Source organism: Schistocerca gregaria, chromosome 2, assembly GCF_023897955.1.
Source record: "Schistocerca gregaria isolate iqSchGreg1 chromosome 2, iqSchGreg1.2, whole genome shotgun sequence".
In the NCBI taxonomy this organism is placed as follows: domain Eukaryota; kingdom Metazoa; phylum Arthropoda; class Insecta; order Orthoptera; family Acrididae; genus Schistocerca; species Schistocerca gregaria.
Genome location: NC_064921.1, coordinates 855526020 through 855553133, shown reverse-complemented (window position 1 = coordinate 855553133; position 27114 = coordinate 855526020). Strand labels below are relative to the sequence as shown.

The following is a 27114-nucleotide window of genomic DNA, read 5'->3' as shown; positions in this document are numbered from 1 at the left end:
GAGAGTCCGTGAGTTCCGCGGAGCGGCCGATTCTGCTCTCTCACGATGTCTAATGACTACGGAGGTCGCTGATATGGAGTACCTGGCACTAGGTGGGAGCACGATGCACCTAACATGAAAAACATATGTTTTTGGGGTGTCCGGATACTTTTGATCGCGTAGTGTATGTACTTCTGCTACCGCGCCACATGCCCGCAACACCACCAGGAGGCATCCAACGTCGTGTTGGACAGTGTTCATAATGTTTTGGCTTACAAGTGTGTGTGTGTGTGTGTGTGTGTGTGTGTGTAATAGAACGAGAATTAAAATTCACGAAAAACTCACAGATGAAATTATAATAGACTAACGAACTCAGATTCTTTGCGATTGTTAAATATGTATTGAAATTGGAAATATGTCCTGATCATCTTTTGCCTTCTTCTCTTCCCTCTCTTTGTTTATCTCCTCGTCCCTCCCCCCCCCCCCCCCCCGTCATTCTTCCGCCCCCCCCCCCCCCAACGTCGCCTCTCTCGTCCATTTCGTCTTTCCCTCTCACGCTGATCTTGAGCCTTGTTTATTACGACAGCCAACGGAAGCTTGATTGGCAACTGAAATCACTTAAAATAGGTGGGTAAATCGGTTGGTTCCATTGGTGTATGGGCTCCAGTTGCTGGATCTGGAAGGATAGTAGCTTCAATGACAAGTAGTCGCATAGTTTTAATCTGCAAACGAGTAGGATTACGAGGTTTTTAACGATTCAGTCTCCGTAGTAATATTCTAATCATAAGTCAATAAGTCAGAAAAACACCTTTTCTGTTTTCTGTTAAAATCGATTGCGAAGAAGAGAACAAAAAAGCACATGGCTGTATATGTAATTTTTTTAAATTTTATATAAGGAAAAGAAATGTATACGGGCGAAACGTTTAGTCTAACGGTTTAAATGCCCCGCTATCATAATTAAAACCTGACTGCTAGGAAGTATACGAAACAACAAATTTTCATAGCAAAGTAGCGCACGGTATTTTTCCTGGCAGCCGATTTTAAAGGAAAACCTGTACATTCGACTTAAAATAATATATAGCCTTCGTCTGCCTGAATGTTTATTAGAGCATCATGTAAAAATCTGAAGTAAATCGGTCAAGAACTTTCGAGATTTTTACTAATAACATTGTTTCTTCATGTAGTACACATATATTTTTTTTAAAAAAGGTGCAGCCTACATCCTCCCTAACGTTTGTCGGAGAACCGTGTCAAAATGTGAAATTAATCAGTCAAGTACTCGTCGACATTTTAGGCATAAGCTTTAAACATCGACTTGTCTTTATATGGTAGTATAGATAAAGTGTTTTGTCTCGAGTATGGGACTCTATGGGACAGAAATCTAGACATTGGTGTTGAGAAAACGCAATAAGCCTAGTAACATTTAAGATGTGAATGTGGAGGAGAATAGAGGAGGTAATCTGGACAGAAAGATTAACGACAGACTTTTGGAAAGGGTTGGTGAGAGAAGACTGCTGCAGGTTGTAAGAGAGAGGAAGAAGAACTGGCTCGGACATTCCTTGAGACGGGTACTTGCTAACAGTCGCTTTGGAAGCAGTAGTCTGTGGATGGAGAATAAGAGGAAGGAGGAGATACGAGATCATAGACGACATAAAGGGAACCGGAAATCACGCAGACCTGAAGCGGATGGCAGAAGACAGGAGAGCATGGAGAGTTACCACGTGGTAAGCTACCTTCAGGCAGAACACTATGATGATGCCGAATATACTTAATAAAATGGTGCGGGCTATTATACCGAGGTCTAATGGATTTCACTTCAAAACTCGACGTTTCGTCGCCATCTGTGGAGGACATTTTCAAGGGGTATCGTAGCTTTGTTGAATGTCCGATTCACACCCTGACTCGCTACTGGCTAAAGCAAAATTCCGCTTCCGCTTCCGCTTCTGCTCAGTGGAGTGACGTCACATGCTTTGAATAGGCGAGCGTAGTTGACCATTATAGGCTGCCGTTGACAGCTTTTGGTATCATCCCACGGCGGAAGACTGGCACACATCTTCTTCCTCACCGGAATCCAAATATCATTCAATTTCAATCCCTCCTCCCTCATATAACATTCCTGGGGTGTTTTGCAAGTTCTATGGCCTCTCTGAATAGCCTATCATGGTATGCGCTTGTGGGTGCCAGTACAAGAGTCCTATAAAAATGAATGTGCTGGTCTTTGTCAGTCTCCCCACTTCTGCAATTGCCCTTGTGCTCTTCGAGTCGTTTTTTGACAGTTCTTTTTGTACCCACTTACACCTACACACAACTACACGGGATCCTATAAATTCCAGCTTTTTCCAGCGGTTGGCATGTATACACAGTCGATTTTAGGTTCTCTTGTATCTTCCGTGTAGGTGTGTAGATTATCGCAATGTTAGGCTTTTTCACGATTTTTCCAGTGGTGTCAGTCACGTCCTCAATTAATGGCAGGAGAACTTTCGATTTCACCAGCTCTTCGGCATCACTATAATTTTTACGCGGTGGTCTTAATGCTCTTTTCATCTCAGTGAACGAATAGCCATTCTTGAGCAATGCATTGGTGAGATGTTTTAATTCTGCGACAAGAAGATTGGTTCGCAGATTTTCCTTGATCTATCCGCCAACGTTTTTATGATGCCTCGCTTTTGGTGCAGCTGGTGGTTCGAATCACGGTGTAGGTAACGGTCTGTGTGCATGAATTTTCGGTAAACCGTGTGATCTAAGCTACCATCTTCTTTCCTGAAAACTAGCACAGCAAGAAAATTTAATCTTACTCCTACCTCCTCTCCTTCCACGGCAAACGTACGTATTCAAAACACGCGACGTCACGCCACTGCGCGGAAGCCCGCGGAAGCCGAATTTAGGCGTAGTCAGCAGCGATCCAGGGTGTGAATCGGACATTTAACAAAGCTACGACCGCCACTGAAAACGTCTTCCGCAGATGGGGCTGAAAAATCGGGTGTTAAAGTGAAATCCATTCGACCACGATTCAATGGCCCGGAACATTTTATTAATTGTGACATTTCTGGCCGTGATGATGAACATAACCTGAACATCTCGTCTGAAAAATCAGAGTATGGTAATATCAAGAGCACCTCTAACATATAAGTAGAAGTAGATAGTATGTCGACTGAACAACTGATGAGCTTTAATTATCTGTGGACTGGTATCACTAGCCACAAAATGGGCCTGCCGAAGACCGTCGTTATGTTGCCCCTCGCAAAGCAAGCTGTCGTTCCGACTGCGAAACGTATCTAAATGAACGCCAGAGGGGAAGGGCTCGTTCGATTGACGCCCTTTAGCCACCTCCCTGTCGTGTCCATTCTGAGTGGCATCCTGTCTAAAACGTTTTCCTCGTCACTTACAAGAAAAGCGCCTCATTTCAATGCTGGTCGTCACTGGAATGAGATTTTCACTCTGCAGCGGAGTGTGCGTTGATATGAAACTTCCTGGCAGGTTAAATCTGTGTGCCCGGACCGAGACTCGAACTCGGGACCTTTGCCTTTCGCGGGCAAGTGCTCTACCAACTCACGCCCCGTCCTCACAGCTTTACTTCTGCCAGTACCCCGTCTCCTACTTTCCAAACTTTACAGAAGGCCTCCTGCGAACCTTGCAGAACTCACGCCCCGTCCTCACAGCTTTACTTCTGCCAGTACCCCGTCTCCTACTTTCCAAACTTTACAGAAGGTCTCCTGCGAACCTTGCAAAACTGGCACTCCTGAAAGAAAGGATATGGCAGAGACATGGCTTAGCCACAGCCTGGGGGATGTTTCCAGAATGAGATTTTCACTCTGCAGCGGAGTGTGCGCAGATATAAAACTTCCTGGCAGATTAAAACTGTGTGCCGGACCGAGACTCGAACTCGGGACCTTTGCCTTTCGCGAGTAAGTGCTCTACCAACTGAGCTACCCAAGCACGACTCACGCCCCGTCCTGTCCTCGCAGCTTTACTTGTGCCAGTACCTCGTCTCCTACTTTCCAAACTTTAGAGAAGCTCTCCTGCAGGAGCTGTGAGAACGGGGTGTCGTGATTGGGTAGCTCAGTTGGTAGAGAACTTGCCCGCGAAAGGCAAAGGTCCCGAGTTCGAGTCTCGGTCCGGCACACAGTTTTAATCTGCCAGGAAGTTTCTGGTTGTCACTGTTATCACCTGCAACACAGACGTGTCAACAGAAGGCATGAGATGTTGTGAACAGCGGGAGGGCTGGAAAGGGGGGGGGGGGGGGCTTACCATCTTGTGACACGGACATGGCCAAAGTGGCGTTGGACTGAACTGTTGTGAAATTTCATGCCAATGTCACATCATTAATTCGTCTTAACACCTCATATGACCTTCTGAGCTCTAGCCTTTTTATCGCAGGTGTCGATACTTTGCTGTTCGAAGCGCCATAGAGCCCAAGGGAGGCGTTGCAAGGCGCCACGCTTTTACCCAGTTACAGAGAGAAAGGCTGTAGGCGCTTTTGAGCCAGATTTTGCACTTGTAAGTCACTATGGGGAAAATGTGACTGGGTTTCAAAAGAAGTGATCCTTCAATGCTTTTTGGAATGTACATGTGATAGTCTTGTCAATACGTAGTCTCTAGTGCCTAATTTGAGATCCGCACCTAAGCCTATGGGGTGCTCGAACCGACGAGTCAGGAAGGTACGTAACACAAGGTACATATCAGTTTTAACGACTGACACTTAAGAAGCTACCATTGAGACAGTCGTTAAACTTTGGGTGACGTGTGCAGATGCTGACGCAGAATGAATGGCGTCGCCTTCGCGAAGACTACGACACACTCTGCCAGTTGACGAGAGACGTGGACAGCTCCGTCTGCAACATCGTGCTGCTCTCCTGCGCCAACAACCTGTACTTTATCTGCCTCCAGCTCTTCAACAGTCTCAAGTAAGTCACTACTACACTACGTACAATCGATGGTAATACAGTTTTAAAAATCATGTCGATAAAACAAAAAGACGATGATCACACTTGGAGATATCCTCATCTACATGTTAACTCTTCAGTGCCACACGTCTTTTCCCAGCATTGTATGACGACAGGGATTCCGGTTGTAGAAGTCTGCATGTTCAAGAACCCTTCCACCTAGAAAATCACTAGGTCGCCATTCTCGAAATTTCTGCCACGCAACGGTTTCTTCGTCAGAGGAAAGAAGAATAAACCACTGGGCTACATTTTAAGAGAACACAGGTCTAAAGCAAAATTTCTTAGCCGAAAGAAGCGGCACGTGAAACTGTATCCTGTACAGATTGATACAGTGCATTTTCATGGAGAAAAAAACACCATTTTGGATACCATCCCACGGCACTTCTTCTTAACAGGGTGCCGTATCTGCGCCAGGTAATTTCGGTAGTGTGCTTCTGTGACTGCCCCTTACGAGTATAGCCCGTTAGCACCACACTAAATGGCTCTGAGCATTATGGGACTTAACATCTGAGGTCATCAGTCCTCTAGAACTGAGAACTACTTAAACCTACCTAACCTAAGGACATCACGCACATCCATGCCTGCACGCCGCGGTGGTCTCGCGGTTCTAGGCGCTCAGTGCGGAAGCGCGGGACTGCTACGGTCACAGGTTCCAATCCTGCTTCGGGCATGGATGTGTGTGATGTCCTTAGGTTAGTTGGGTTTAAGTAGTTCTAAGTTCTAGGGGACTAATGACCACAGATGTTAAGTTCCATAGTGCTCAGAGCCATTTGAACCATTTTTGCCATCCATCCCCGAGGCAGGATTCGAACCTGCGACCGTAGCGGTCGCGCGGTTCCAGACTGAAGCGCCTAGAACCGCTTGGCCACACAGGCCGGCAGCACCACACTAAGGCAGTCCCAAAGAAAACTCGGCATCACATTGCTTGACGGTGGTTGGGTCTTAGCATTCTCTGCGATTCCACATATTTCCACTGCTTGCTTTGCTCCTTTGTTTCGGCCTCATACTGATTCATGCAGCACTTCTATATCTGCTGTAGATCTGCATACATTCTCCGCAAGCCACCGTAAGGAACATGGCGGGGGGTTCCTAATACGACTACTAATCATTTCCTTTCCTGTTCCACTCGCGAATACAATGAGCGTTGAACGAACGTCTATTAGCCTTCGTACGAGCACTAATTTCTCTCCCCTTATCTTCGTAATCCTTACGCGAAACGTACGCTGGCGACAATCGGCAATTGAATTGTTCTGCAGTCGACCTCAAATGCCAGTTCTCTAAATTTCCGCGCAACAATGCGTCACGAAAAGAGAGTCTTCCCCCTCCCTCCCTTCCCTTCCCCCACCTCTCACTCTCCCAGCGATTCCCATTTGACTACACGAAGCATCTCCGTAATACTTGCGTGTTGATGGAACCTACCGGTCACAAATTTAGCAATACGCCGCCTCATTCCTTGGATGTCTTCCTTTTACGTGATCTGGTGGGCATCCCAAACACGCGAGTTGTTCTCGAGAACTGGTCTCACTAGCGTTCTATACGCTGTGTCCTTTATAGATGAGCTACAGTTTTAAATAATTCTCCCAATAAAAATAAGTCGAGCATCCGCATTCCCTACTACCAACTTGACATACTAATTCCATTTCATTTCGCTTTGCAACGTTACACCTAGATATTTAATCCTTGTGACTGTATCAAGCAGCGCTCTAATAATGCTGCATTCGAATGATACACGATTGTCTTCTATCTCATCCGCACTAACGTTTTTCTACATTTAGAGCAAGCTTCCGTTCATCATACCAACTAGAAATTCTGTCCAAGTCATCTTGTGCCTTTCTACAGAAACTCAACTTCTTCCCTTACACCACAGCATCAGCAGAATACAGTCGTAAATTGCTGCTCACCCTGTCCGTCACATCATTTATATATAGAGAGCGATGCTCTCTAAATCCCTGTTGGTTTGTGGGCAAAAGCTATTCTGTTTCGAGGAAATTTATTATATTCGAACACAGAATGTGGTCGAGATCTGCAACAAACCGATATTAAGATTGTTGTTGTTGTTGTTGTGGTCTTCAGTCCAGAGACTGGTTTGATCTAGCTATCCATGCTACTCTGTCCTGTGCAAGGTTCTTCACCTCCACGTACCTGCTACAACCTACATCCTTCTGAATCTGTTTAGTGTATTCATCTCTTCGTCTGCCTCTACGATTTTTACCGTCCTCCATTACTAAATTGGTGATCCCTCGATGTCTCAGAACATGTCCTACCAACCGCTCCCTTCTTCTAGTCAAGTTGTGCCACAAGCTCCTCTTCTCCCCAATTCTTTTCAATACCTCCTCATTAGTTATGTGATCTACCCATCTAATCTTCAGCATTCTTCTGCAGCACCACATTTCGAAAGCTTCTATTCTCTTTTTGTCCAAACTATTTATCGTCCACGTTTCACATCCATACATGGCCATATTCCGCCAACCAGCATCAGATTCCCACCACACCGACGAGAAAGTGGACCGACGGCATTGTTTAGAGACCAGTGACCGATCTCAAAATGACGCAGTTTGTGTAATTACATTGCCTGGATACTGATCCAAAAGATCGGTAAAAGAGATTTCATGGACGCCGAAACAAAAGTTTAATAAAGTAATTGCTGATTGAACTCTAGTAGCGTTCGGTTGTGGCCACCAAACAAATCGTCGGCAACTCTCCTTCGCTGCCGCGTGAAAAAGTTCTAAAACGTGACATAATAAATTGAGATGTGCATTAATGGAATGGAAAGTAGGTTCTTCATTTAAATACGTATGTTGTAATTAAATTAGCGTAATGATTCAACGAAAAGTTACAGATACGAGAGCGACACTTACATTTTGTGTAAGAGACATAGAAAACAAACGAGAGAGAGAGCTCACAGCTCCTGCTTTTATGTAATCCAAAAATTAATTACGGCGACTGCCTTCAACTTGCTTCACAGAGTGTAAAGTTTGAATATATAAACATTTCTCTGGAACATTTACTATCCACAGGACGTGTGGCATGTAACTGAAAAAGTGTCATGATGGTCTCAAAGGGCAGAAGATTCTGGACTAGGCCCCCACTCGGATCTCTGGAAAGGGACTGCCAAGGGGGAGGTAACAATGCGAAAAAAGACAATAACCAGATAAGTCGGAACATTCTACGAGCCGGTGCGTGTAATGTCGGGAGAGTTTGGACACGGTAGGGAAGCTAGAAAATCTAAAAATTCAAATGTGCAGTCTAGATTTAGTGGGGATCAGTGAAATGAAATGGTAGATAGATAAGGATTTCTGGTCAAACAACTATAGAGTAATAGCAACAGCAGCAGAACATAGTATAGCGGGAATGGGGTTCATTATGAATGGGAAGATAGCGCAGACAATGAGTTACATTGAACAGTTCAGTGACAGGGTTGTTAACATCAGAATCAAAAGCACACAAACGCTAACAACAATAATTCAGGCATACAGATCGACGTCACAAGCAAAAGACGAAGAGACAGAGAAAGTATATGAAAATATTGAACCTGTATTCCAGAGCTGTGGCCGAACGATTCTAGGCGCTTCAGTCTTGAACCGCGCGACCGCTACGGTTGTAGGTTCGAATCCTGCCTTGGGCATGGATGTGTGTGATGGCCTTAGGTTAGTTAGGCTTAAGTAGTTCGAAGATCTAGGGGACTAATGACCTCAGATGTTAGGTCCCATAGTGCTCAGAGCCATTTTCTGTAATCCAGTATGTCGAAGAGATAGAGAAAATATATGAAAATATTGGACCTCTAATCCAGAATGTAAACGGAAATGATAATCTGTTAGTCATGAGAGACTGGAATACCCTAGTAGGGGAGGAAAAAGAAGATAGAATTACCGGAGAAAAAGGGGTTGGTAGTAGGAATGAGAGAGGAGAAAGACTAGTGGAGTTCTACGATAAATTTCAGCTTGTTATAGCCAATATAACATTCAAAACTCACAAGAGGAGAAGGTATACATGGAAAAGACACAGAGATGCCGAACTGTTCCAGTTGGAATGCATAATAGTCAGACAGATTTCGCGATGTCGGATACTGGGTGCGTTCAGGAAGGTAATACCGAACGCCGTTCTGGATCCCAACGGCCTCGTATCGCTATCAGTCGAGATGACAGGCATCTTATCCGCATAGCTGTATCGCATCGTGCAGCCACGTTTCGATCCCTGAGTCAACAGATGGGGACGTTTGCAAGACAGAAACCATCTGCACGAACAGTTCGACGACGTTTGCAGCAGCATGGACTATCAGCACGGAGAACATGGCTGCGGTTACCCTTGACGCTGCATCACTGATACGAGCGTCTGCGATGATGTATTCAACGACGAACCTGGGTGCACGAATGGCAAAACGTCATTTCGGATGAATCCAGGTTTTGTTTACAGCATCAAGATGGTCGCATCCGTGTTTGGCGACATTGCGGTGAACGCACATTGGAAGTGTGTATTCGTCATCGTCATACTGGCGAATCACCCGGCGTGATGGTACGGGGTGCCACTGGTTACACGCCTCAGTCACCTCTTGTTCGCATTGATGGCACTTTGAACAGTGGACGTTACATTTCAGATGTGTTACGACCCTTGGCTCTACCCTTCATCCGATCTCCGCGAAACCCTATATTTCAGCAGGATAATGCACGACCCATATTGCAGGTCCTGTACGAGCCTTTTTGGATACAGAAAATGTTCGACTGCTGCCCTGGCCAGCACATTTTCCAGATCTCTCACCAATTGAAAACGTCTGGTCAATGGTGGCCTAGCAACTGGCTCGTCACAATAGGCCAGTCACTACTCTTGATGAACTGTGGTATCGTGTTGAAGCTCCATGGGCAGTTGTACCTGTACACGCCATCCAAGCTCTGTTTGACTCAATGCCCAGGCGTATCAAGGCCGTTATTACGGCCAGAGGTGGTTGTTTTGGGTAGTGATTTCTCAGGATATATGTACCCAAATTGCGTGAAAATGTAATCACATATCAGTTCTAGTATAATATATTTGTGCAATGAATACCCGTTTATCATCTGCATTTCTTCTTGGTGCAGCAATTTTAATGGCCAGTAGTGTAGTTATTTTCGAAAAGAGAATAAATCAGAGCGTAGAAAGGCTTTCACATCGCTATAGTATTGCTGTATGTTGGGTCTTGCCCACTCGTCTCGTATAGGGTGCCTAAGGGATGCTGCATTCTCGGAATGCTATACAACAATTCAAGGAAATAGCATTAGTAATTTTATTTCAATAAAACTGACTGCCAATACTTAACTTTGGATTTAGGTCAAGTGTCGCAAGGAATCGGCGACAGGCAATATAAATGAGAGTCCCGTGATATACACAGTGTTCAGGCAAGTATGTCACACAGTTTGTCGATCACTAACAACTGTTCTCGTTGCACTTTCTACTAGGCCGCGCTAACACTTCGTGTATCCTTTCCGCTTCTCTGGTCTTGCGTTCTTCTTCTTCGTTCTGGCGCTTGTGCTTACGCCAGAACATTCTTAGTGTGAAAATCCTGTACAAGATTATGCCATGGGCTATATTTTATTCTAAGTATTTTCTCATCCAGTAAAAAAATCTGTTCTTATCAGCTTAATACCTGTTACGTTCTGCATTATTTTTGGCTGATGATGGACTTCTAAGAGCATGCTCTAGCTCTGTCACAGGATGCCTTGTCACTTTCGAACTCTCTTAACGTAGTCAAATGCCTCATCATCTACGTAGTGTCTTAAGGCAGCCAAATAGCAGCACAGAGGAGTTGTAAGTTAATACTACGAATCGCTTTATAAATTCTGCAACATAGCTGATTTTACGACGGTGGCCATCTCTCCCTGATTAGGTAGGAGATTAAAATTTCCTTAAAAGATCTCGCCGCAACAACAACAAAAAACTGATTATCACTCCAACTCGGGAATCATATCCGTGGCACACTCACCCTCGCTTCCAATCGCAAAGCGGCTCGTCATTGATATCAAACTGATTGACTAATTAGAGCTCCTTTGCATGGTGAGGAATTTTTTTTTAAGGAACAGCATTAGAAGCTGACTGCAGAAGGATTTTACTGCTGGCAACATACGACTCGCATGAAGATAAGATGCGAGAAAATTTTTAACGCTCAGATGGAGGAATGTAATTTTTTTCCTCGCTTCATTTGCTAGTGGAGTAGGAAAACAAATGACTAGTATTGGTACTGGGTACCCACCGCCAAGCACCCTATGATGGTTTGCGAAGTATGCATATAGATGTAGATGTAAATTTAGTTTACCTATTACGATGTCAGTCTATCCATTTATCGACATGCAAAACGCACAGAAAAAAGCTGTCTCTTATTTATCGAAAAAAACAAAAGACGCAACTTCTGCTGCTGATTGTCTCTCAGTAAAAACCTTCGTATTAGCCCCTAATTTCTCACTGCAGTCACTTCATGAGATGTATGCGAGAGGCTGTAATGTGTTTGCCCACAACACTTAAAACAGGCGGTATAGAGACCACCTTTCAACTCCCTTTTCATCAAAATTTCGCTTACTTGCTATATTCGCACGAATCTTCCAGTCTTCTGTGGATAGCATTTGAATCCACCTGAGTAAGACTTGCCCGCCAAGTCACACGTCCCATCACGTTCTGGTACCACTGTGCAATTAGTTAGAAGACCTCCACAGGTCACTGACTACGTAGAGAGCTATCACGATGAGAAAAAAGCACGCTAATGAAATTCGCAGCCATACAGATTATACGTGAAATGCACACAGAAATTCAGAAGCATAGCAGCTACAACTCAACAGCATCGAATGATTGTCTATAAACATCACCCAGCAAGCATCTTAATCTCTTTTATAGTATTCCTACGTTTACTACGCTAGAAATACGACAGAGTTATGGTGACAGAGACCTCATTGACAGCATAGTGTTTCGTGAGAAATAGGTTTCCTTTTTTTCAAATAGAGAATTCCTCCATAATACGAATATAACAGTATCACAGAGTTTCCAATATACTATCCATTGAATCATTTACATTGGTGCAGCAGCCTCACATCTCCGCCGCATAATTCATAGCTACTGCAAGAGTAGGGGGCGATTCGGGACTTAATCACAGCATTGCTCACCTGCTGGTTGATAGTGGGAGACCAAGATACCGTATTCCGTCTAGAGCAGAGTGTATCAAATTGTTTAAATGGCTCTAAGCACTACGGGGCTAAAAATCTGAGGTCATCTGTCCCCTAGACTTAGAAATTTTTAAAACTTACTAGCCTAAGGACATCACACACATCCATGCGTGAGGCAGAATTCGAACCTGCGACCGTACCAGCAGCGCGGTTCCGGACTGAAGCGTCTAGAACCGCTCGGCCACAGAGTATATCCACATGGGTAGTATGCATATACGTAATGCTAGATATTTATTTAGAAGGAAACCCCATACTCATCTATCGTACATTGAGAGCCAATTAACCAACAACTAAAAGTCAGACCCGATCAATGCCAGTGTTTCCTCTAGCAACGGCAGTCATCTTAGTACCTCTTAAACCTCGATCCAAATTTTAGTGCAACGTTCTCTGGGTGACATCTCGACGGGATTTGTGGTCACTTGCCTCCTACACCATCATATCTTAGTGGGCAGATCACAGCTCCTTAAAAATCCATACAGATGAATTTGAGCCTCACATATTCTTCTGCATTAGCTCACTACCTATCAGTCCTTAGTGCTTGGGGTGCCTTCCTTAAGATTCCAGCATATTAATCTGAACCCGACATATGCATTGTACTTCAGCTCACTCCAGATGCGTCCTGCTAGACATTTTATGGCAGTTAACATTTACGATGACAATGTAGAGGATTTCTACTCCATTGCAGGAAAATTAAAGGGACCTGTGGAGAAAAGAAAAACACTTGCATGAAATCAAGAGCTCAGATGGAAACCAAGTTCTAAGTAAAGAAGGGAAAGCAGAAAGGTGGAAGGAGTATAGAGAGTGTCTATACAAGGGCGATGTTCGTTAGGACATTATGGAAATGGAAGAGGATGTAGATGAAGATGAAATGAGAGATACGATACTGCGTGAAGAGTTTGATAGAGCACTGAACGACCTGAGTCGAAACAAGGCCCCAGGAGTAGACAACATTCCATTAGAACTACTTACAGCCTTGGGAGACACAGGTCTAACAAAACTCTACCACCTGGTGAGCAAGATGTATGAGACAGGCGAAATACCCCCAGCTTTCCAGAAGAATATAATAATTCCAATCCCAAAGAAAGCAGGTGTTGAAAGATGTGAAAATTACCGAACTATCAGTTTAATAAGTCACGGCTGCAAAATACTAACACGAATTCTTTACAGACAAATGGAAAAACTAGTAGAAGCCGACCTCGGGGAAGATCAGTTTGGATCCCGTAGAAATGTTGGAACACGTGAGGCAATACTGACCCTACGACTTATCTTAGAAGAAACATTAAGGAAAGGCAAACCTACGTTTCTAGCATTTGTAGACTTAGAGAAAGCTTTTGACAACGTTGACTGGAATATTCTATTTCAAATTCTGAAGGTGGCATATGTAAAACACAGGGAGCAAAAGGCTATTCACAATTTATACAGAAACAGGATGGCAGTAATAAGAGTCGAGGGGCATGAAAGGGAAGCCGTTGTTGGGAAGGGAGTGAGACAGGGTTGTAACTTGTCCCCGATGTTATCCAATCTGTATATTGAACAAGCAGTGAAGGAAACAAAAGAAAAATTCGGAGTAGGTATTGTAAATCCATGGAGAAGAAATAAAAATTTTGAGGTTCTCTGATGACATTGTAATTCTGTCAGAGACAGCAAAGGACTTGGAAGAGCAGTTGAACGGAATGGATAGTGTCTTGAAAGGAGGATATAAGATGAACATCAGCAAAAGCAAAACGAGGATAATGGAATGTAGTTGAATTAAATATGGTGATGCTGTTGGAATTAGGTTAGGAAATGAGACGCTTAAAGTAGTAAAGGAGTTTTGCTATTTGGGGAGCAAAATAACTGATGATGGTCGAAGTAGAGAGGATATAAAATGTAGACTGCCAATGACAAAGAAAGCGTTTCTGAAGAAGAGAAATTTGTTAACATCGAGTATAGATTTAAGTGTCAGGAAGTCGTTTCTGAAAGTATTTGTACGGAGTGTAGCCATGTATGGAAGTGAAACGTGGACGATAAATAGTTCAGACAAGAAGAGAATTGAAGCTTTCGAAATGTGGTGGTACTGAAGACATTTTATGGCAGTTAACATTTACGATGACAATGTAGAGGATTTCTACTCCATTGCAGGAAAATTAAAGGGACCTGTGGAGAAAAGAAAAACACTTGCATGAAATCAAGAGCTCAGATGGAAACCAAGTTCTAAGTAAAGAAGGGAAAGCAGAAAGGTGGAAGGAGTATAGAGAGTGTCTATACAAGGGCGATGTTCGTTAGGACATTATGGAAATGGAAGAGGATGTAGATGAAGATGAAATGAGAGATACGATACTGCGTGAAGAGTTTGATAGAGCACTGAACGACCTGAGTCGAAACAAGGCCCCAGGAGTAGACAACATTCCATTAGAACTACTTACAGCCTTGGGAGACACAGGTCTAACAAAACTCTACCACCTGGTGAGCAAGATGTATGAGACAGGCGAAATACCCCCAGCTTTCCAGAAGAATATAATAATTCCAATCCCAAAGAAAGCAGGTGTTGAAAGATGTGAAAATTACCGAACTATCAGTTTAATAAGTCACGGCTGCAAAATACTAACACGAATTCTTTACAGACAAATGGAAAAACTAGTAGAAGCCGACCTCGGGGAAGATCAGTTTGGATCCCGTAGAAATGTTGGAACACGTGAGGCAATACTGACCCTACGACTTATCTTAGAAGAAACATTAAGGAAAGGCAAACCTACGTTTCTAGCATTTGTAGACTTAGAGAAAGCTTTTGACAACGTTGACTGGAATATTCTATTTCAAATTCTGAAGGTGGCATATGTAAAACACAGGGAGCAAAAGGCTATTCACAATTTATACAGAAACAGGATGGCAGTAATAAGAGTCGAGGGGCATGAAAGGGAAGCCGTTGTTGGGAAGGGAGTGAGACAGGGTTGTAACTTGTCCCCGATGTTATCCAATCTGTATATTGAACAAGCAGTGAAGGAAACAAAAGAAAAATTCGGAGTAGGTATTGTAAATCCATGGAGAAGAAATAAAAATTTTGAGGTTCTCTGATGACATTGTAATTCTGTCAGAGACAGCAAAGGACTTGGAAGAGCAGTTGAACGGAATGGATAGTGTCTTGAAAGGAGGATATAAGATGAACATCAGCAAAAGCAAAACGAGGATAATGGAATGTAGTTGAATTAAATATGGTGATGCTGTTGGAATTAGGTTAGGAAATGAGACGCTTAAAGTAGTAAAGGAGTTTTGCTATTTGGGGAGCAAAATAACTGATGATGGTCGAAGTAGAGAGGATATAAAATGTAGACTGCCAATGACAAAGAAAGCGTTTCTGAAGAAGAGAAATTTGTTAACATCGAGTATAGATTTAAGTGTCAGGAAGTCGTTTCTGAAAGTATTTGTACGGAGTGTAGCCATGTATGGAAGTGAAACGTGGACGATAAATAGTTCAGACAAGAAGAGAATTGAAGCTTTCGAAATGTGGTGGTACTGAAGTATGCTGAAGATTAGATGGGTAGATCACATAACTAATGAGGAGGTATTGAATAGAATTGGAGAGAAGAGAAATTTGTGGCGCAACTTGACTAGAAGAAGGGATTAGTTGGTTGGGCACATTCTGGGGCATCAAGGGATCACCAATTTAGTATTGGAGGGCAGCGTGGAGGGCAAAAATCGTAGAGAGAGACCAAGAGATGAATACACTGAACAGATTCAGAAGGATGTAGGCTGCAGTAGGTACTGGGAGATGAAGAAGCTTGCACAGGACAGAGGAGCATGGAGAGCTGCATCAAACCAGTCTCTGGACTGAAGACCACAACAACAACAGATTTAGTTAAGTTCAGGACAACTACCAACTACACCACAGGTCTTCGCGCCTGTTTGAAGAGAAATCCATCATCTACGAACATCCCATATCTAAAATAAACACCCTGCAAGCGGCTGTAAAGTGCATGGTGGAAGCTACATCGAACCAATATTTTGGATTACCATCTATCCCTGACTTACACGCTGATCGAGCAAAAAATTGCATACATACTTCCAGGCATACCCTGATCTACCCCCTATGTTTCTGGGGAAAATACGTTGTCTTTTCCAGGGGCTTTTTCTTCTGTCACATTTTCGAATGGAACATGCCAGCCTATACAATACTAGCAGCATCCACGTGATGCCTTTGTTTCAATGGTCAGCCTTGTCACACGAACAGATGTGGTCGTGCAGGATTGGTAGACAGCGACTATGTAGTTTCGAGCTGTCGAAACGATGTTACTGCTCACCAGTGCATATTATTTAACCACAAATGGGTCTATGTTTGTTAATATTTGGATAGAAGCTGACAATGACCTCAGAGTTATAGTGGAAATTTAGAATGTATAGTGAGGTATTAAGATGAGGCTCGTTCATATAGAGTGGGGGAAGCTGTGCAAGAAACTGACATATACAGGGTGTTCAAAAAAATGTCGAATACTTTGAGAGTTGGTAGCAGTCATTGAAACAAGAAAAATAACTCCAGGAAACTTGGGTTGGAAATGCATACTTTCTGTGATAGACATGTATTTACAGGAGGTGTTCAACGTAATATCCATTCATGACAATGCACCCCTCTGCTCTTGATGTAATGAATGATGCACCCTTTGAAGTATATCTGGCTGTTGTTGTACCTGTTGACACACATTGAAGATGTGATCCTGCAGTGTCCACACAGCACTGTTTGGTGTGGTGTAGACCAATTCCTTCAAAGTGTCTCGACAACTAAACGTCTAGGGAATTGAGGTCTGGGGAACGAACAGGCCAAAGTGTGCCAGCTCCCTAACCCTCCTTCCCCTCCTCCAAACCAATTCAGCAGTCATGAAGTATTTGCCTCAGATGTTCATGCATATTGTGACGAAAGGGTGTTGGTGCGCCATCATGCATGAACCACATCCGCACTGGTTGCTGCAATGGCAACAGCCTCCAGCAAGATAGGCAATACATTAATGAGGAAGTCCAGTTAATCTATTTGACAACTATGCCTGCCCACACATTGATTGAGAATCAGCGGTGATCAGAGGGCACTCTGTGCTATGGATATTTTTCAGTGTAGATGGCACAGGCTATGTTCATTTGCTAAACCATAACTGTCCATCATATCCTCTATTTCATTTGTTGAGTAACAGGTGAAAGAGAGAAAATATAAATGTACTACACCATCTGTACATACAACCAGAGCAATAACAATAAAAACGTGAGTGTATCCACATTCGGAAGAAGATAAAACATCATGACACATACCATGGGTTGACAGTACTATGGTCCCGGCAGAGGTTAGAGTCCTCCCTTGGGAATGGGTGTGTGTGTTTGTGCTTAGGATAATTTAGGTTAAGTAATGTGTAAGCTTAGGGACTGATGACCTTATCAGTTAAGTCCCATAAGATTTCACACACATTTGAACATTTTTTGACAGTACTACACAATAAGGCACACAGACATGACGAGAACTAATGTGGCTTACAATACGACTCAGCCACACAACTGACTGCAGACAACCTAATGAAAGGTGGAGTACTGTGCGTAAGACATCACAATACCCTGCTGGACACTTGATGGAGCACTTAAGTGACGAATGTGCTAATATTCGCAATCAATCATCGTACAGCCCTTCCTACAAACACTTGTTTAACTTGGAAAATATGTGTTTCTGGACCCATGTTTATTGAACTTATTTTTCTTGTTTCAGTGAGTACTATCGCCCCTCAAAGTATTCGACAAATTTTTTTGTACACACTGTATATCAAGGGGCAGTGAACCGCTAAATATGAGACATGCTATCTCGGCATTCCCAGGACGAGGAAAACAGGCTCAGAATTGAACTGGAGAAGGTGACAAAGAAAAGTGTCCTTTTTGCCAGAGGGGTGGGGGACGAGAAGGTGGAAGAGGAAGGCTGAAGGTTTCTCGGAAAATCAGATTATCGCCAGTGGTTCATAAATCAACCCCCATGTTGTCTTAAACCACTCAGCAAAACAACAGGTTAAGGGGTGGTGGTGAGGGAGAGATGGCCTAATCGATCAATTTAATTAATTAGCATATCAATTTGACGTCAAAAGTGCACCAGAACCCGCTTTATGCCACTACTTCTACTTTCAATGTATATATCGAGGAAACCTTATGAAAGAAAGATTCAAAGTAGGATGAAAGTTCGAGGACGGAGAACATTTGCTGATACAAACAAAGACGATTTTCTGATGACATTGCTATCCTTAAGAGTGTAGAAGATCTGTTGAGTAAACTGAACAGTCTAATGAGTACAGTAGATAGATTGAGAGCAAACTAGAGAAAGTTGAAAGTAATGAGAAGCAGCAGGAACGTGTAGACTAACTCAAGGAATTCAGCTACATTGGAAGCATAATAACAAGACAGAAGAAGGATAGAGTTCATAAAAACCAGTCTAGCACTAGCAAAATGGACATTCCAGGAACAAGTCTAATTGTATCAAACATCACCTTTTATAACGTGAAGAAATTTCTGAGAATATACGATTGAAGCACAGAGTTGAACGTGAGTCTTGGCCTGTGTAAATACCGGGTAAGAGGAGAGTTCACGTGTTTGAGATGTGATGGACTGACAAGATAGGAAATGTATCAGCGAAGAGAGTATGATACAAAACACGTTGAAAAAAGAAGGGACAGGATGGAGGGTCATGTGTTAAGGTGTCAAGAAATAATCACCATGGCTCTTCAGGAAGCAAAAGAGGGTAAAAACCGTAGGACAAGACAGATATTGGAACATATCCAACAGCTAGTAGAGGACATTGGGTATAAGTGTTACTGTGAGACGAAGAGGTTGAGGCAAGAGAGTAATTCGTGGCAGGCCGCATCAAACTAGTCAGAACACCAATGACAAAAGAGAAAAGAGAGAAAAGAAACAGCCTGTTTTTTGCAGTGATTTGTATATTTGAACAATGCCAAGCTTTACGTTGTTTCGGCGTCGATGTTCCACTGTATACCCCTCCGCCCCCCTCCCCTATAACTAGCTCGGTTTAACAGTTCTGAGGGCGGAGGAATGAATGAACATACCGCCACGAACAGGACCACAGCTAAGAAAATAACCTTGCAGTCGAGAACAGCTGTGCATTGATACTAGAAAAGAAACGTGGGAGAAGAAATTTTCCATCTTGCGCAATGAATGGGATAGTGTTACGAAGAACGCTGTTCCCACGAAGACACCACCTCACAACCACCACTACTTAAGAGACGTGTCATGTCTTGGATACGGTGGTTTGTGTATTAGTAGGATCATGTAACCTCATCGGACAAAACGGTAGTCACTCTAGTGTTCATACGTAGGTGGAAACCGTTAACCGTTTACAAATGGTGCAGCCTCCGGGTCACGTGCTCAACCACGCGCGCAGTGCCTCATCGTGACCATAAGGCAGTAGCGACTAGTGAGATATTTATGTTTCAAGCGTTGTACGTAAATGTGGGTAAACGTTAGGACGTAACAGAGTGGCAAAAAGGGGCAGTCGCGTTTAGCCGTTATCATAGACATACGGTGTGTGAAGATGCTGGATTTATTGGTGTTCTGCGGCGTATTGTCCAAACAGTGGTGAGCACACGTGACCAGGAAACATGAAGTCAGACTTGTGGTCGGAAAAAGATCCTGACTGAGAGGGACCGGAGCAGTCTTTCACTGCTTGTGAATCAAAATCGCTTCCAAACCCGACAAACATTGCTGCAGGCAGTGAAAGAAGGCCCATCACAACCTGGTAGTGAGAGAACGTGGCGACGGGAACTGTATGCACTGAACATTGGGACTGGAGCACCTCACCAGACGCCACTGTTCACACAGTCACAGAAAAACAACAGCAAATTTCATTGGTGTAAGAACATGTGACTGGTTTTCTGAGCACTTCCACATCCTATTACATCTCGACTGGCCTGCAGAATCGCCTGACTTTGAACCCCATAGAAAACCTGTGGGACATGTTGGAACAGCGGGTAAAACTCCCAAGTCAGCATCCCTGCAGTTTCGTGGAACTTCTAACAACAAAGGTCAGAATTTAATAACGATTGTGGTGTTGCTCACGCTGCTAAATAGTGCATTTTCGGGCAACAACAGTCATATTATGTGGCAGGTGTCATTAGAGCACAGTTAATAGTCATTTCATGTAATGATGAAAAAACTAGGCACTCATCTTTTTGTGTTTCCCACGCTGGTCTCGTATTATCATGGCCAATCGTTGAAAATCTAGGTGGTTATGATTTCAAGCTCGGATGCAAAGAGGCCTAGGTTTTATTCTGCTATATTCAAAAGTTTTGTAGATGTGCTTCACAAAACATTCTTCAAAATTAAGCCTTTCAAAGTTAGCACAATGGTGATGTAAAAAATAATAATTAGCACTCCGAATTTAAGTTACACTTTCTTTTAATTGCAATTTCACGTAAACACAAAATATCACTTCTCAATACAAAACATACTTTAAAACATCTTCCTCACATTTTATAAGCCAACTATAATATGCGTCTTTCCAACATGACGTCCAAGACTTGACTTTTCCAAGGTCCGACTCTCTAACAACTCAACAACTAACTAATCGCTTACACGCCCAAAAATCAGAGTTACAAATACGTCAAAAATCATAGTGACAAAAGAAAGAATAGACATAAGAATAACACCATTGCAATATAAACATATCGATGTATCAAAAGTGAAATCAAATCTGAATGTTGTCTCAGAAATATGTTAAGTAGTTAACCGAAATACAGTAGAATATTACTGGTATCGAGAGGTTCAGGTGAGGTACCATAATGGTTACGTAATTCAAGTACCATTACAAACTGCGCGGTCAAATCTTCAGCGAGTGGTTTAACAAATGGTTCAAATGGCTCTGAGCACTATGGGACAACATCAGTGGTCATAAGTCCCCTAGAACTTAGAACTACTTAAACCTAACTAACCTATGGACAGCACACACATACAAGCCCGAGGCAGGATTCGAACCTGCGACCGTAGCGGTCGCGCGGCTCCAGACTGAAGCGCCTAGAACCGCTCGGCCACTGCGGCTGGCAGTGGTTTAACCTGGATGCGTCGTACCTGCACAACCCTGTGGACTCAATTATTTTACCGAATCCAGGCCGTTGGCAGTTCCAGAGGCGGAACTCCACGGTACTGAATGATACTTCTAATGATTTCTCCAAGGGTGACTAAACTTTTGTCCGGTGAATTTATGTCGCATCGTGCTTGTCTCCCATTGTCATGTCCACGCTTGTGCGGTCCCAGTACAGTGATGGCGGCCTGTTGCGCAGGCCGATGCGGCACTGGGGCGCTGTCTACTTCTACGTGTCGTTCGCCGTGCTGTTCGGCCGCACCATCGCCGTGCTCTTCCTGGCGGCCAGGGTCAACGACCAGAGCAAAGGCCCGCTGCCCGTGCTCTTCCAGGTGCCATCGGACAGCTACTGCGTCGAGGTGAGACAACGCAACACTCTCACCATCAAAGCTACTCACCTGAAAGTCTACAGCAAAAAAACAGCCTTCGATGACTTGACGTATGCTTTGAGTTGTGGGGTTTGCTGAGTTATTCAGCGGTTTGGTATTTAACTAATTTGTAAATGGAAATGATAATCTTATTTTATTACATTGAGTAATTACTAAATAATTTTTCTCCCGGCTAAAGATTTGGTCAAGTTGCTAAAGAACTCCAAGTTAACGTCGTGTTAAAGTGTTGTCTGTAAGTTGTGTAAGTGGCACTAAATCACAGTTCATAGAACAGATTCCTTACAGCTATTGATTAAGATGGCAGCAGTTATCTTCAGCAAAATGATCATTAAAACCACCGGATATCAGTCGCGCCCAACACTGACGTATGTTACCTGAAACAATATTCTTCGAAACTCGTGCGTAATTAATTTCGGCTCCATACTTCAGCTAGCTATGAGCACTGTTTTTAAAGAACCAATCTGATTCGAATCATTGTCATTAAAATGAGTTCGGGACCACCGGTGCACATTTATTTTCACACATTTGTATTACCTTCGGCATTTATTCTGCAGATTTGCGTAATTTAAATTTTAATTTGCCGCTGAGATAATTGTTAAGATGGCGGCAGACAATAGATAGAGACTTTCTATTGTTAGAGCAAATAAGTAAATATTTAAAATGCTTATTAAACTCTATAAAATCTACTTTCGTATTGTGCACTATTTAGACTTCGTCAACCAAACATTCGATTTGTTTCTAAGGAAAACACAGACAAAAATGCGATACAAATCGCTATCATCAATGGCTGCGCTGCTTGCAGCGGAAAGAAATAATTAACACAGATAATGCTTACTGAGAGTGGAATTAAAGTTACAAATAATTATTCACTCATATTTATAATAATAATGAACTCTATTTTCAAGTAATAATTAACAAATAATTACAGTTTCTTAACAGACCTCAGTTCGATATCCGTCCGCAACCTACAAAAGCCAACCAACAAAAGATAAAAAAAAGGAAGACAAACGCAGATCATAAAAGGAATTTACAATTATCGTTGTCTTTATATGATACACATCGATTTGTCTACTTACATCATAGAATATTATATAAATAATTTATATTTATCATTGTTTTCATTCGTTTTCACTGTTTTTTCATACGTCGAATTGATAATGTTTATAACTGTTAGAGGCATAATTTTCTCTCGTCTCACTGTAGCTAAAATTTATCTCGTGGATGTTACAGAGTGTTACGATTTTAATCGCTTTCTCAATAGTTTCCATGACAGCTGTGACCAAAGAACGAACTAAATGTAGAAGAAGTGGTACAGTAGATTTATTCATATAGAAATCACTTTTACAAGAATGTTGGTCATATCTTGGTATCACATTGTGGGAATAACAAGAATAGCCTAATTCATACGCTGAAGCGCCAAAGAAACTGGCATAGGCATGAGTATTCAAACATAGACATAAATAAAAAGGCAGAATACCGCCCTGCAGCAACACCCACTAAAAGGAGGGCCTCGGCGCTTGTTAGTGACGTCACGTCAGCTGGGCACGGCGAAACCCTTGGGTAACAGAAGGAATATTGAATTTAATTGATGAAAGGAGAAAATATAAAAATGCATTAAATGAAGCAGGCAAAAAGGAATACAAACGTCTCAAAAATGAGATCAACAAGAAGTCCAAAATGGCTAAGTAGGGCTGGCTAGAGGACAAATGTAAGGATGTAGAGGCTCATCTCACTATGGGCAAAATACACTCCTGGAAACGGAAAAAGAACACATTGACACCGGTGTGTCAGACCCACCATACTTGCTCCGGACACTGCGAGAGGGCTGTACAAGCAATGATCACACGCACGGCACAGCGGACACACCAGGAACCGCGGTGTTGGCCGTCGAATGGCGCTAGCTGCGCAGCATTTGTGCACCGCCGCCGTCAGTGTCAGCCAGTTTGCCGTGGCATATGGAGCTCCATCGCAGTCTTTAACACTGGTAGCATGCCGCGACAGCGTGGACGTGAACCGTATGTGCAGTTGACGGACTTTGAGCGAGGGCGTATAGTGGGCATGCGGGAGACCGGGTGGACGTACCGCCGAATTGCTCAACACGTGGGGAGTGAGGTCTCCACAGTACATCGATGTTGTCGCCAGTGGTCGGCGGAAGGTGCACGTGCCCGTCGACCTGGGACCGGACCGCAGCGACGCACGGATGCACGCCAAGACCGTAGGATCCTACGCAGTGCCGTAGGGGACCGCACCGACACTTCCCAGCAAATTAGGGACACTGTTGCTCCTGGGGTATCGGCGAGGACCATTCGCGACCGTCTCCATGAAGCTGGGCTACGGTCCCGCACACCGTTAGGCCGTCTTCCGCTCACGCCCCAACATCGCGCAGCCCGCCTCCAGTGGTGTCGCGACAGGCGTGAATGGAGGGACGAATGGAGACGTGTCGTCTTCAGCGATGAGAGTCGCTTCTGCCTTGGTGCCAATGATGGTCTTATGCGTGTTTGGCGCCGTGCAGGTGAGCGCCACAATCAGGACTGCATACGATCGAGGCACAGAGGGCCAACACCCAGCATCATGGTGTGGGGAGCGATCTCCTACACTGGCCGTACACCTCTGGTGATCGTCGAGGGGACACTGAATAGTGCACGATACATCCAAACCGTCATCGAACCCATCGTTCTACCATTCCTAGACCGGCAAGGGAACTTGCTGTTCCAACAGGACAATGCACGTCCGCATGTATCCCCTGCCACCGAACGTGCTCTAGAAGGTGCAAGTCAACTACCCTGACCAGCAAGATCTCCGGATCTGTCCCGCATTGAGCATGTTTGGGACTGGATGAAGCGTCGTCTCACGCAGTCTGCACGTCCAGCACGAACGCTGGTCCAACTGAGGCGCCAGGTGGAAATGGCATGGCAAGCCGTTCCACAGGACTACATCCAGCATCTCTACGATCGTCTCCATGGGAGAATAGCAGCCTGCATTGCTGCGAAAGGTGGATATACACTGTACTAGTGACGACATTGTGCATGCTCTGTTGCCTGTGTCTATGTGCCTGTGGTTCTGTCAGTGTGATCATGTAATGTATCTGACCCCAGGAATGTGTCAATAAAGTTTCCCCTTCTTGGGACAATGAATACACGGTGATCTTATTTCAATTTCCAGGTGTGTAGATACTGCTGACAGGAAAATTAAAGAGACCTTTGGAGAAAGGAGAACCACTTGCATGAATATCAAGAGCTTTGGTGGAAACACAGTTCTAACCAAAGAAGGGAAAGCAGAAAGGTGGAAGGAGTATATAGAGGGTCTATACAAGGGCGACATACTTGAGGACAATATTACGGAAACGGAAGAGGATGTAGATGAAGGTGAAATGGGAGATACGATACTGCGTGCAGAGTTTGATAGAGCACTGAAAGACCTGAGTCGAAACAAGGCCCCCGGAGTAGAAAACATTCCATTGGAACTACTGACGGCCTTGGGAGAGCCAGTCCTGACAAAACTCTACCATCTGGTGAGCAAGTTGTATGAGACAGGCGAAATACCCTCAGACTTCAAGAAGAATATAATAATTCCAATCCCAAAGAAAGCAGGTGTTGATAGATGTGAAAATTACCGATCTATCAGTTTAATAAGTCACGGCTGCAAAATACTAACACGAATTCCTTACAGACGAATGGAAAAACTAGTAGAAGCCGACCTCGGAGAAGATCAGTTTGGATTCCGTAGAAATATCGGAACACGTGAGGCAATACTGACCCTACGATTTATCTTAGAAGAAACATTAAGAAAAGGCAAACCTACGTTTCTAGCATTTGTAGACTTAGAGAAAGCTTTTGACAATGTTGACTGGAATACTCTCTTTCAAATTCTGAAGGTGGCAGGGTTAAAATACAGGGAGCGAAATGCTATTTACAATTTGTACAGAAAGCAGATGGCAGTTATAAGAGTCGAGGGGTATGAAAGGGAAGCAGTGGTTGGGAAGGGAGTGAGACAGGGTTGTAGCCTATCCCCGATGTTATTCAATCTGTATATTGCGAAGCAATAAAGGAAACAAAAGAAAAGTTCGGAGTAGGAATTAAAATCCATGGACAAGAAATAAAAACTTTGAGGTTCGCCGATGACATTGTAATTCTGTCAGAGACAGCAAAGGACTTGGAAGAGAAGTTGAACGGAATGGATAGTGTCTTGATTGGAGGATATAAGATGAACATCAACAAAAGCAAAACGAGGATACTGGAATGTAGTCTAACTAAGTCGGGTGATGCTGAGGGAATTAGATTAGGAAATGAGACACTTAAAGTAGTAAAGGAGTTTTGCTATTTGGGGAGCAAAAGAACTGACGATGGTCGAAGTAGAGAGGATATAAAATGTAGATTGGCAATGGCAAGGAAAGCGTTTCTGAAGAAGAAAAATTTGTTACCACCGAGTGTAGATTTAAATGTCAGGAATTCTTTTCTGAAAGCATTTGTATGGAGTGTAGCCATGTACGGAAGTGAAACATGGATGATTAATAGTTTAGACAAGAAGAGAATAGAAGCTTTCGCAATGTGGTGCTACAGAAGAATGCTGAAGATTAGATGGGTAGATCACATAACTAATGAGGAGGTATTGAATAGAATTGGGGAGAAGAGGAGCTTGCGGCACAACTTGACTAGAAGAAGGGATCGGTTGGTAGGACATGTTCTGAGACATCGAGGGATCACCAATTTAGTATTGGAGGGCAGCGTGGAGGGCAAAAATCGTAGACGGAGACCAAGAAATAAATACACTAAGCAGATTCAGAAGGAAGTAGGCTGCAGTAGGTACTGGGAGATGAAGAAGTTTGCACAGGATAGAGTAGCATGAAGAGCTGCATCAAACCAGGCTCAGGACTGAAGACCGCAACAACAATAACAAGAGGTATAATATATGAATTTTGTGCCATTTAAGGGAATGGTGTAGGTAAAAAAAGTTTAAGTTAAAAAATCTTGATTCTTGTTTGCATTTCTTATGCACTTGACACATTTCACATCATAACGGTTACCGTGAGATTGATCAATGGAACACGTAGCTAACTAACTAGCAGTATACGTCGGAGGATGTCGTCCTTGTGTCGTACAACCATTTTATTGCCTTCAGCGACCACCAGTGTGCCAATTTTGGCGAGTCCATTCAGTATGTTGTTGGCCCATCTGCACCGCACTGCATGGTGTCTAGGTGCCAAGTTGGACCTCGCCGTGGGAAGTTGCGCATCATGCAGCTTGTTTCGTACAGTTTGAGTCCTGTGGCTGCATTAAACTTATTATTCAGAATGGTTGCGTTTCTCTCTGGGTTCCTTCGAGATGAAATCCGTAAGTAGCGGTCATCAGCTGCAGTAGTAGCCTTCGGGCGGCCGGAGTGAGACAAGTCGTCGGCAGTTGCTGTATCTCTGTATCTCTTCCATGTCCGAACAACATCGCTTTGGTTCACTCTGAGACGTCTGGAAACTTTCGTCGATGTGAGGCCTTCCTGAATCAATGTAACAATGCGGATCTATCAGACTTCGAAATTGACCTCCTAGACAA

General features: G+C 43.6%; 1 protein-coding gene across 1 annotated transcript in view; it reads left to right on the top strand.

The window, feature by feature from the left end:
- LOC126336012 (gustatory receptor for sugar taste 64a-like) overlaps positions 1-27114 on the top strand; it is a 154710-nt gene that overhangs the window by 57866 nt on the left and 69730 nt on the right. Inside the window, exons 4-5 of the mRNA XM_049999489.1 lie at positions 4729-4883; positions 21382-21541. Of these exons, the coding sequence (XP_049855446.1) occupies positions 4729-4883; positions 21382-21541 (315 nt within the window). The remainder of the gene's footprint in view (positions 1-4728; positions 4884-21381; positions 21542-27114) is intronic.